Genomic DNA, 12,752 nt, shown 5'->3' on the forward strand with positions numbered 1-12,752 from the left:
ACACTGGAGACCAACTGCTAAGAAACAGCAATGCTTCCTGCAGACTGCAGCTGACTCCCCGCTGCAAGAGCCAACGAGGATGGGCACATTCAGGTGCCGTCTGCTGGCCCTGGAGAGCTCGGCTCCACGCGCTGCCTGTCTAGGAGAGCGTCGAGCTCCTGGCGCAGCCCACCAGCCTCCCAGGGTTTCTGCAGCTTACCTGGAAGCAGAGCTGGAAGACAATGCTGGGGCCCAGCAGACACAGACACACCAAAGCACTGACAGCTTTTACAGTCCATGTGATGGGCAGCTCTAGGGGCTCACAGAGTATTTAAGGGGTTCTACATGGCGCGTTGACACACCATTATTTGGGAAAGCATGAGCTGACCTGCTATGAGCATATTTATCTGCTTTACTAGGGGTTTTTGACTGTATTGGGAAAGAGGCTGGCATTAAGCCTATTCAAACAGGATTTAGCAAGCTGAGAATTTTCCTGTTTATCTTATTGGTGAGAAGTATAATGAGATAAATACAATGATGTTATTTAAGTACACCTGAGTGTACTGCATCCATGTGGGAAACGCTTGCACCTGGGTTTCTTTAACAGCTTCTGCAAAGATGGGCCATTGCTAAGGGCTTAAAGCCAAGTCAGCGGACATGACCTGGGGTCTGCTTTGCCTAAAGTGACCTGTCTGTTCTGCAAAGCCTGTTTCAGTGTCCTGTCCGAACGAGTGGCAGGTTCTTTGAAACCCAGCCGCTGGCTCCTTATCTAGATTCTGGTACTTCATCAGTTCGGAAGCACGTGAGAGCAGGGGGACGAGTTTTACTTTTTTCTCTTCCTTTGCAAAATGAAACTGCTGCTTCAACTGCTGCTGTCAGTCTGCCCGTCTCACTCCTAGAGAGAGCTAGCGAAAATTCAGCCTGCACTTTCTTAATTTAGGATGGATGCTCAGTAGAGAACTCTTGGGACAGATAAAGGTCTCTTTCCAGCGCTGTTTGTTGGCTCTGAGCCTACTTAGATGACACCAGCTTGCATTTTTAGAATAGTGATAAGTACCTGGCTAACAGCTACAGCGGTGGACTGTTACCTGTCCAGAAGCACCTGATGTCAAAACTTAAAATCAATATTTTTAAAGGACTCTGAATGACGGTGTCCTTGTAACTGATGGCACTTGAGATTTCTGAGCTTGATTTTATATATCAGGAAGAAGAGCGTTGTCTAAACTTAGGAATCAGAGAGAGGTGTGAAAGTTTAATGCCAGGAAAGGTTAGGCTCTCGGTCACCATCTTGCTCCTCCTTAGCTGCCATTAAGAATAAGTCTTTGTCCCCAGAGCGCTAAGAAATCATCAGAAATAACCAGACAAAGGGAACTGAAAAAGTGCAAAGAAAAATAAATGTGTATTTCATCTCACGAAGGTTAAATCTCTGGCATTTTTACTGAATGCAAATTTTCCATTCTGATGCTTTGAGGCTTAATTTAATGATTGATTATTTAATTTTCGTCCGTTCCCCTTTTGATTGCAACTTTTGTATTTTTTTCCCTTAATATCACGCATATACAGTTTTGCAGCTGCCACAGTCATTTGTGTGAAGGTACACGCTGTATCATGCTCAATGCTTCTGTGTAAAAGTCTGGGCTATGTTGCTTCTCAGTGGTGCTAATGTAAAAACCATCTGTGACTGTGTTGTTCAGCATCTAGCTATTCTGTTAGAAAACTACAGGTCATTCCCTTGGCATCTGTCTCTATAAAATGTACATTGCACAAAGTCATGATTGAAATGTACAGAAGAAACATTACACATTCACAGAAGAAAAAAAAAGTCCGATTGCTATTTTACAAGAGAAAGTGTGTACCATTCAGTACATACAAAATGTTTTAAAATCGTACATAAGTACCAAAGGCATTATGAGAGATTCTTTGGAGATGAAATAAAAGTGCAAAAAAGCCAAGGCAACAGAGCAAACTAAAGGAAGCAAAGCAGCAGCTGTCTTTGCTTTCTAAAGGACAACCAAACTTTAACGCTCAACTGAGCTCGAGATTTGTATGACCAGGAGGCCAGAGCGTGTGGCCACCTGCACCCACGCAAAGCGAAAATAGCCTCTCCCACTACGAATTTCACCTCCTAGCTCACGAGGAGGACAGACCCAGGATCCACTTTTTAGCCTAATTAAAGTCAGATCCTGTTGTAAACTGATGTCTTCAAGGTATCTCAGGGAAACTATGCCATACTCCAGCAGTGAACATACACTTTGCTTAGAAACATTTTGGGGACTTAAGTTTATCTTAAAATTGTAATGCTCTTGGATCAGGAGACAAATTTCAGGCCAATGCAAAAATCTGCTTAGTGTTCTTCTAATAGTATCCAGCAGCATTCAGTTAGAAAAGTCAATTCTTCATAGATCTAGGTTGAGCACTGAAGGATAAGTTCTACACAATCTAGATCTTATATCTGTCAAAATAGAGGTAAAATTTTAAAGCTAGATTAAACTCTTGAGTGTGATTATTTTGATGAGAATGGCAAGATCTCAGGATAGGCTGAATAGTTTGGAAAATCAGGTGCTTTGGCTACATAACTTCATTTCTTTTGCAACTCTAAGATCAAAAATGGGCTTTTGATGATGCTACTTCTCGCTCTCTTGTTTTTAAATGACTCCTAAACAGACACTTTGAAGTATGTAACTAAATATGTGGGTAAGGGTAAGACTAGGACTCACAAAGGCAGCAGGATCCTCCCTGTTGGAAGTGCCTGGTCCTGAGGGGGATCTGCTGCATGAGGGGTGCCCATTTCGCAGCAAGCAAAGCCTTTGCCCTCAGTCACTATACTTTTTTTTTTTTTTTTAACAAAAGCCAAACAAATGGTCACCTAAACCAACTGCATCCCTCTGAAGTGGGCTGTGTTGCCTTCAGAAGAGGGATTTCTCCCTGGGATGGCATTTATATATCACCCTCTATTGCAAACCTTCTTTTTTTGAAAGAAACATATTATCAAAATAGTATTTTGTTTTCTTTGTATTCACTCTCCCACCTCCAAAGAAAAAACTTTTTCCCCCTATTCATCCTAGATGCATTTTTCTGCCTTAAAGCTTGTGTGCACGTGTATGCATATACACACATACAGCAATGTGTACGAGCATGTACATGCAAACAACACACACACACTTTTGCAGCCAAAGTTGTGTTGTCCTTTTATCTTGTAGGTTATGACAAAGATAAACTGTGTACTTCATTCAATCTGTACAGAATTTACAGTTCAGATGTATAGCAATGAAGAATATATAGAAATACAACAGTTAGGTATTTTAGGGCTTGTGTGTGTTTTGTTGTTTCTGGAGTGTCATTTTAAAAAGTACTAGAACAAAATCTCACTTAGGTTTGCTTCCTGGTAAAATATGTTTTCAGAAGCAATCAAACGCAAGGTATTTCTTTAACAAAACAGGACCTTTCTTTCCTCTCTTCTTAGTTAGGTTGAGTCACATCACAAAATAGGCAGGTAACACTTTGGTGTTTAGTCAACACACATACGCTTATTACACGTAATGATATCTATCAGCATTTGGCACGTAATGTGCAATTTGTGTGCGGTATATGTGGATACTGTGCCAAAGTGACACTAAGCAAGATAAATCTCATGAGTACCATGTCTATACTGGAGAAACATCTGTATAATTTTAGTGTAAGGGGCACTGCTGCATAAGAACAGTGGCACCCACCTATATGGATTACTGATAAAAGAATAAAATATTTATAAGAATAATTTATTGAATCTCCTAAAGCATTTGATATACCACACAGCAACTGCAACTATATTTAAAGTCTGCTCGTGATTTAAAGTAACCAGCATAAACCCTCCGTTATTTCTGAGCTATATCTTGTTTTGATGCAATGTTAGCTGCAAGTCTCAGGTTTGCTACCCCATGTGTGAACTTTTGGAGGAAAAAAAAAAGAAGAAAATTCCTACTGCAAATTTCATAGGTTTGGGTCAGGTAGTGAAGAACAGTAACCAACACAGAACAGTCCATGTGCTGCCTGCTGACAGGAGCATGGGTGATCTGCAGCTCCAGAAGAGGTGCTGAGCCAGTGTGGATGACCGAGCAGGACAGAAGAGTCCTGCTATCAGAGCTTTCAAGAGCTTTCCCTTGGTCATCAGCAAGGAGTGAGCTAGGCGTCCACAGAGCATGCTCAAGGACTGAGGCCTCTACATCGACATCTGTAACAGATCCATTTCATAATGATCACTGCACATGTGAAATGCTGTTCACAGTCACTGTGTTGGTCAGATTTAAAAGATTACAGTGAAATGCTGCTTCTGCTTTACGTAGAAGTGGAGCGGAGTGTCTCCCCAAGCCCAAAGAGCCATCAGTGTCAAATGGACCTGAAATTACAAGGAGACACTTCACCGGCAGTGTGACATTCAGCCTTGGCTTTGGGCCAGAACCATCCAAACTGAAGAGTTTAGCATGGTTTCTGCCTGATATCATTAACCTGGCCTTAAAATTATAGGCTGAGCTGCCAGTGAAATCTAGCCTGAGCTTGGCATTGAGTTTTGGAAAGCTTTGCGGTTGCAGATAGCTCAAGTTTCTCAGGACTAGGCAACCAGATGCTGCTTGAACTATTCATTTGAGGCTGTATTTACAGAAGTCAGGAGAGGGTAAGATGCTTCCAGGTTCACCGGTAGCTTTGGCAATAACACAGCTTGGATTAGCTGCTTTACATTTCGCCCCATGATGAAGCTGGAGTCTGGCATGCGAAGCCACATTCATGCACCGCTCAACGAGACTGGGTTCTCGAGAGCAGCTCTTGCTTTCAGGGAGCAAAAACATCGACACTGTTAAGAGTCTGTGAGCTCTTCTCCAAGACGTTCAACTTGACACAAAAATGGGAACTCAACCCTCATCACTGTTTCACCGCAATGAGCAATAGCCAAGGGAGCAAACCATTACCAGGTGCTGTACAAATGGGCAAAAGCGGCTCCATCCCCACACTGAAAGGCTCCAGCACAACAAACCAGGGATGTGTGGAGCCCACAATGGCTCAGTGAGGAGGCAAATAAATTGCCAATAAAAAGCAAAACTGTCACACTAGCAAGATGCAAAGGCTTCCTGGGGCATCTAGTGATGCCATGGCAAAAGGAAGTCTCAGGAATAGAGCTCTGGCATTATACGTTCATTTGTATACAGGCTGGACAAGAAACATGAGGATGTGGGCCCAGTGGCAAACTAGATTACCACAGCAGCACTAACAGATGCGAAAGATGGCAAACGCCTGCAAAGCTGGCAAACCCTGAAGGTCTCATGATAGTCTGGTATTACAGGGGAGAGAACAGTGGCAAAACACTTATTGAGATATGAAGGGAGCTCAGCACCTCTCAGTGAAAAGAGTAGAGGATGCTTCCAAAATGAATGGATATGGCACAGCTACAAGTCCCCAAGGTACCCAAGTACTGTAGACAGGAGTGGATGAAATTCCAAAGAGAGTTTCCCAGAGTTTGGGAGTCACATTCCCCCTATCCCCTGGGGCTGGGCGGCAGGCACAAATGCACGTGTACTTTGGAGTGCAATGCAGACATGCTTCTTTGGGCTGCTCAGGTTGATGCACACCAGACAACCCTACGGGAATTAAAACAGAGACATGGCAAGGCCCACACATGTGGGCTAAAATGGCATCTCTCTAATGAAGTCCAGGCGTCTGCCCAAGACATTGCTTCCCTTCCTCTCTGCCTGCTCCTCCAGCCCTCAGGAAGGGCTGTCTAGGATGCTCATCTCCGGAGGCATCCAGGTGGAAAGGAGGTTATACTATATACATCCAACACAGTTCTTGTTTTTTCTTTTTTCTCCCCATGTATACATTTCTGTGAACCGTTAGTTACATGTGGTTTTTTTTTTTTTTTTTTTGCCCCTTAGTTACATGTAGTAGCAGTGGAAGTTGTGCATGCTGTATCAGAGGGATGGGGCAATGGTCAGTCACAGCATCAAAGACACTTGGTATATCAGTGTTACCTACAGAAGCACCGCAGCGCCCTACGGGATGGGGCAGCGAGAGGAAGTCCTCGCCTAGAAATGACGCTTTTGGCAATGTGACCTCTTTAAGTACTACAGCAATCTGGGAGTGCAGCTACAGCTGGAGCATATCGCTGTCTACTCGTCTCAGGCTGCATGCAGCAGCAGGCAAAATTGAGAGTACAGTCAGTGAGATAGTCTGGAAAGCACATTCATACGTTAAAAAGGAACAGGCTGCTCCTCCTGCAGCAGCCGCTCCTTGCTGCTACCTAAAGTATGAGCGTGATTAATACGGTATCAAAAAATGTGTGTAATCCTTCCCTCTAGACACTAGTATAAGGCAAGCAGTATTGTGTCACTGGGGCATCAAACACTAAGATATACTAAAGAAGATTCCTATGTACTATTATTATAATTATTATTTTAAAAACCCTATTTAAAAAAAAAAAAAACAAACCCAAGGCACAGCCTTGCTCTAAAGAGCGTTCACGCCGTGCCTCGGGAAAGTCGGGGTGTTTGCGTTTCACACCACCGAGGAAGTGACCGCACAAGGCTCGGAGGGGCTGCCGCCCTCCGGCTGCTCGGCGATGCCCCGCCGCCTCTCGCCCTCGATGTTACTGGCAGGTGAAGGAGCTTTTGTATCTGATTTCCTTGTTTTTGGTCTCATGAAAAGGAAGCTTACCAAAAAAAAAAAAAAACCTGAGAAATTATTGACCCAAGAGGGAGGATGAGGGCAAAAAAACCCAACAAAAAACAAACCCCAGCAACTCACTGCTATGGATCTTTATATGGGACAATTCTTGGTCAGATTCCTTAGGAATTTCTCATGAAGGGGAGTCCTGAAGTAAGCTACTGTCACCTTCTGGTTTCCCATAGGGTGAATTTTCCACAGAGCCATAGTAATTGCTATTCAGGCAAGAGGAAAAACCTCCTGCGGGAGAAGCAGGGTTATCCTGCAGCAGCTCCACCGGTTGCGTGCCCTGGCCGGCCCCGGGAAGGTGCTGCCAGCACGGACTAGCCCACGCGGCACTGGGCTGCTGCAGCCAAACTCGGGATTTCTTCCTTCTGGTCTCCGCAGGACAAACACTTTAGTTCCTCTTAAAATATTGTCATGCCATGCATTTCATTAGTTTGGCCTTGTGTTTTGCAGTAATGTTGTGGTGACCACAGCCGTCCAGGGATGTAACAGAAATGAGGTTTGCAACAATTCCCTCTTGAGAAAAATATTAGCAAAAATGTTTTTCCTTTCTCTTGGGTAACTACTAGGCAAGTGAACACTTTATCTGTGGAGATGCTCTGGCTTCTCAGGAAGATTATACAAACTTGTTTTAAAAATGTATATAATTTAAAATCTTAAAAATCAATTAAAAAAGTAAAAATATACCTATTTGTCTGTAAATAGCAATGACCCTGCTGAATTTAGTTGGATCAACTAAGCAGCATTAAAAAAAAAAATTTTTTAGAAAAACCTGATCTACCACATAGTTTGCCTAAAGAAACGTAATGGCTGTCTGCGCTGAACAACAGTTTATTTTTTCTTCAGCAAATTCCTTGACATTTTTGTTTTAAAAGTTATTAATAAGAAAATGAGCCAACAAGGAAATTCAAATACAAAACCTGCACTTGAGTAACATTAAAGTCCTTTCCCAAATGTTGGGAAATTCAGCGAATTGCTAGAGGTCTGCTCCTAAGTCTCAGGGTCCCGTTACAAAAGGCCACGTGCAGAGAGCTGGTCACGTCCCCCGCCACGGCTCCCGCTCGGAGACGGGAGAGGACCGGGCAGCTTGAATCCACACTTGGACATGAAGCTCCCGAAAACTGTCTGTGGCTCCAGGTCCAGATTTCAGGGATGTAATATTTCTGACCAGACCTACACTCAGATCCTTTAAAAAAAATCCCCAAAGTTTCCTGGAGAGCAGATCCTGGGCTCTGGGCAGGGGCCGCGGCTCTGCTGTCTGCACAGACGTGCACCGAAACCCCGGCTCCGGGTGCCCAAACACCTCGGAGCAGCTGAAAAAACAGCCTGCCGCAAATTTGCCCCACGCTTTTTCTTCAGCTCTCCTCAGTTTGTATCCAAACTTGTTTTATCTAAAACTTGCTTCTGTCCTTTGGCGTTTTCCAAAAACTACAGAAGGGGACATGGGAAGAAGAGGGCAGCAAAGCCCAGCCTGACACAGGCTCAGCAGAGGGACAAGGTTTGCCTGGAAATTTTTTTGGTTAAACACCTTCCATGTTGGGACTCCCTTATTATACCAAATTCTAATATTTTATTTTAATTTAGTGATTAGGATTTTTCTGGGAGACTTACTACCTACCAGGAGTGTGTCCTACGGGCACGGGAGAAGCAAGAGGTGGAAAGTGAAGACTTTGCAGGGAATACTGGATTATGATTCAGATCAGGGAAAAAAAGATTTATGTTTATAAGCAACAAATCCTTTAGTTAGGGAAGGCTCTGTTCTCATTTATGCACGCATAATTCAGCTTCACTGAAATGAAGAGCATTATTTGGGGTTAATTCTGTTGTAAGTTAACCCCAAAATCAAGCCTTTTTGCCTGGATGAATGAGAAGTGACACTTTATAGCGTGGTTGTGGACGGGGGTGTGTGTGTGTGGGTGTGTGTGAGAATTTCTACGAAATGATGCTGGGGATAAAGGTGGAATGTTTCTTACATCTTCAAAAAAAGTTCTCTGTGAAATTTTTAACAACGAGATACAATCTGTGCTGCACATATACAAAACCTGTTTTCTATTAGCACTGATTGTGGGACAAATCCAATACCTTTTAAAGCTACAAGTTAGGAGAACTTTATAAATACTAGCACTTGAAGAGGGAACATACAATTCTACCTTCTCGATCCTTAAAGGACTGAGAAATGAGAATCTGGACTTTTTTTTTTTTTTTTTAATAAGGTATAAGACTGCCAGATTTCAGCATGTGGAGGGGATACAGTGGGACCACTCCTCCTGAGGACACATGCAGACGGGTGGCATTACCTGCTTTCAAGAGTGTAAGATCATCTAGGCTAAGAAAGGGACTTTGCAATAAGAACTGTAAATGGGTATTCAAAATAGAAGTAATGGGGTTTCAAAGTTAGGACATGATGAAAATTGCACCATACAGAAATTGTGCCTTGATGTCCTGTTAACTTTGCTTCCAGTCTCAGGGTCTCTGTTAAAATCCTGCCATTTACCTATGCTGTAATAGGACTGCACAACATCATCCTCACCCTCATCCAGAGTTACTGCCTTTATATCATACCCTTCTGTGCCAAATTTCCAACAGGCCTCAAAAAGGCACTTTACACTAGCATGTGCAAAGGCAAACACTTGTTTGCTCTGACTTGGGCAACATTAGCAGTGAGCAGCTGCCTGGAGCAAGGTGGATTTTTCCCTTACCCAATGCCATTTCCATTCTTGGGGTCAACTAGAAAACACGTCACTAAGTCTGATTTGGGACTTGCTGACATTTCTTGCTCTACCAAAAGGCATCTCATTTTGCAACACGCCAAGGGCAGATTTGCACAATTTATAACCATTCTGCACTCCAAAATGAAAGGTTTCTCTTTACGGAAGTCAAGTGTATCACTGGCTTCACTTTGTAGAGAGAAATCTGGAGCCAAAGGGAGCTTGGGAGCACAAGCAGAGAGGGGAATATAGACTGAAAGGGAAGGAAGGGACCTAGCAGGACTGTAAGTCCAAGTTCCCCCTAGGAAAAATGTTTTTCCCTCCTGAATGGAAAAAAATGACTAGAAAAATTATGCAGAGCCTTTCCCTACTCCTTACTCCCATGGGAAGATCTATATGCTGGTCCTTACCTGGGGCAAAAGGATGTTTTTATTTTCTGTCTACAAGCTCTCAGACTCCTTTCCTGCACACACACATTCTCTAGGGGTCATAGGAGTCCTGCGTCTCCCCTGGCTGCTGCCTCTTGCCAAGCAAACAGGAGGAGAGAAAAACGCCATGATTCTCCCTTCACCCCAAGAAAGTCATTACGTAGCCTCTCAAAGGCCACACAGAAATGGAGTTGTCACCTAAATATCCTTAACAACCTCTTGATACGACACGGGGATAACGTGGAGACGGGGTTTGAAATCACGGACACGGCCCTGACTCCACTGCACAAAACACACGCGGGATGTGGGCTGCGGATGGTCCTCCTGGGAGGAATCAGAGGCACAACACTGGCCGTGGTGGCCCAGCCTGGGCGATGGATCCCAAAACACACTGGCAGATTTTTTTCTTAATCCATCCCCTTGCAAGAAAAAAAAAACCCTATACAGGTCTTTGATAGTTAAAGGATCACTTTGTGGCTTTGTTTTGGTCCCAAAAGAAACTTTGAGCATTGTTTTCCCCTTGCCTTTCCCCAGCTGAATGCGCTGCTGAGGTTCCCAGTAACGACACAATGATCTTGCCAAAAGAAAGTACTTCAAAAACAACACAACTGGGCAGACTTGGATTGGCACAATTTTTGGGGCAAGCACAGGTAAGAGGCTTCTAAAAGACCAGGAAGAAACAAAGAAGCACCTCTTAACTCAGCTTGAGGGATCAAAACAAAACTGGAAGGATGTCCTGAGGACATCGGTGTGAGAGTTTTAGCAGGGAAGAAGAAGAGAGGGAAGATTTTTTTGTGGGGCATAGTGTGTGTGCAAAAGTGTTCAGGCACAATGCAGACTGTGTAAGAAAAGGGCACTGCTCTGGACAGCAGGGCTTCAAATGGCCGGAGCTCAGCACTGAGCCCGCAGCAGCGTGGGCACCACAACATCCAATGCATCGCCCTCTCCCTTCAGCGCCACGCGGCTGTGGCTCCACAGCAGCACTGCTGGCCACAGCCTATGAGAATGGCTTCACCCCCATAGCAACCTCTAACCACCAGCCCTCACCTGCAGAGCCCTTCACGACATTTCCATGCGTTATACTGGAATTATACCACCTTCCTGATGGTTAATGACGAATCATGGACTAAACTAACAGTCCTCCAGTAATTACCACATAACCTGAAAGCTAAGCCAGAAACAACCATGCGTTCATTCTGCAACTCCAAAATGTGTAAAGGTGTAATCACCAAAGCCATGGCATGGCAATTCCCACGTGACATTTGTCAGCCACCAGTTACTGTGACCTTCAAAAGCCCTGGCTGAGTGATTCATCTGTGCCCTGCATCTTAAAAGTTTACAAAGAAATGTAAATTGCCTACCCTGCACCATGAGAATTTCACCTAATGATCTTAGAAAGACAGTACGAAAGAAATCCAAACTCTTCAAGGCTCTAGTTAGCTCACCACAGTGGCCTCTTCCACAAATGCAGGCTCAGACCTGCTCCCTCCCGCCCCCAGAGTAAGCTGCAAGAAAGTATCCGCCAGCTAAGGATGTCCTAGATGGAGGAAAACCTTAGCTGTCAATCCCCTTGAGAAGTTCAGCGCATGGACAGCTTGAGCGGGCAGCTGGCCACTGCTCAGACTTGGCTCGGCGGGTGCTAGGAGGTTTCACTGTCTGGGGGCCGACCAGCCCATGTCACTGAAGGGTCCCTCACCCGTGGCTGACCTGGGTGGAGGGCCGCAGGGTGTGCAGAGGTCAGAATCGGTGTCTGATTCCCCTTCTGCAATGTAGGGTCTGATTTTGGCCACAGCTGCATAGCAACCGTTGTTAAGGATGTCCAAATTCTCTTTGGACTGGGAAATGCTAAAGCCGCTGAAAGAGCGCTCCAGTTCCTCGTGGTCTACTGAGGGGATGGAGATGGATGTGTCGCTGTCTCTCATGGCACTCTCGTGGTGCTTGGTTGTAATGTCTTCGTTCCTCAGATACTCTGCGCTCGCCCTGTTCCCACCACTGTACGCTGACAAGGAGCGCTCGTGTGAAGGCGGAGGTGGGATTCGAACCAGCGAGCCGGGGTCTCCGACAGGCGAGGAGCCGTGGCTCTGTCGCTGGTAGGCCTGCTGCTGGCATGATGTCGAAGGCGGGCATGTGTTGGTCGGGGCTGGTGGAGCAGAGAAGTTCTTCTGACCCATGGAGCTGGTGGACCTGATGATCTTGATGATGCAGCCGTTCTTGTCAATGTGCTCCCTGCTCTCTTCAGGGCTGTGGTAGGGAGGTGCTGGGTCTGGTTCTTTGGACCCAAAATAGGCTTCCGTCTCTGTTGGTGGGATACCCATCCGCTGCATGTAAATGTTCACCAGGAAATCCAGTTTCTTCTCCATCGACTGAACCTGCAAAACACCACAGTTGCAGTGTTATATACCTCTGGCTGAACCAAATTAACATCCTGTGTATGAACAACTTCCAACTCCCTCTAGGGTATAAACATGGGTCTGGATTTCATAGATGACCTCTGCCACAGTGAGCGAAACCAAATGGGAATTTCATTAAATATTTAATTGTCCTACTCTGAGACCAGCTTTAATTCTCCACCTGTTTGCAGTGTTTTCTTTAGGCTCCTGTGATATTTGTGACATGCATCGGATTCCAGGAAACCTGGAGGACAATCCATCCTTCTGGCGCTTTTCAGCTCCTCACGGTATTTGGCACTTGCCTGGGCTCAGATGGTCATGGGGATTTCTCGGCCTTGTATTCTGGGAGGAATTTCACCTGCTACAGCTGTCAGGCTCCCAGATATGTGAAATCCATCTTATTGAAGGGTAAAAGCATCCACGTCGAAAAGGAACCAAAGCTCTGTTTTTCAAAAATAATTTAGACACTTGGTCTCATAAAACAAGGAAGGAGGTCTGTAAGAGACAGATTCCAAAGTGCCTAAATCTGTTTTGCAAGTAGTATCAAGCTT

At 44.8% G+C, this 12,752-nt stretch overlaps 1 protein-coding gene across 7 annotated transcripts in view; it reads right to left on the bottom strand.

Annotated features, from left to right (window-relative positions):
- Positions 1-1,359: 1,359 nt before the first annotated feature.
- KCNQ2 (potassium voltage-gated channel subfamily Q member 2) overlaps positions 1,360-12,752 on the bottom strand; it is an 83,369-nt gene continuing 71,976 nt past the window's right edge. For all 7 annotated transcript variants that reach the window (XM_068912304.1, XM_068912301.1, XM_068912303.1 and 4 more), the window contains one exon: positions 1,360-12,180. In XM_068912304.1, the coding sequence (XP_068768405.1) occupies positions 11,461-12,180 (720 nt within the window). In that variant the 3' untranslated portion in view covers positions 1,360-11,460. The remainder of the gene's footprint in view (positions 12,181-12,752) is intronic.

This window comes from Struthio camelus, chromosome 18 (assembly GCF_040807025.1).
Source record: "Struthio camelus isolate bStrCam1 chromosome 18, bStrCam1.hap1, whole genome shotgun sequence".
In the NCBI taxonomy this organism is placed as follows: Eukaryota; Metazoa; Chordata; class Aves; order Struthioniformes; family Struthionidae; genus Struthio; species Struthio camelus.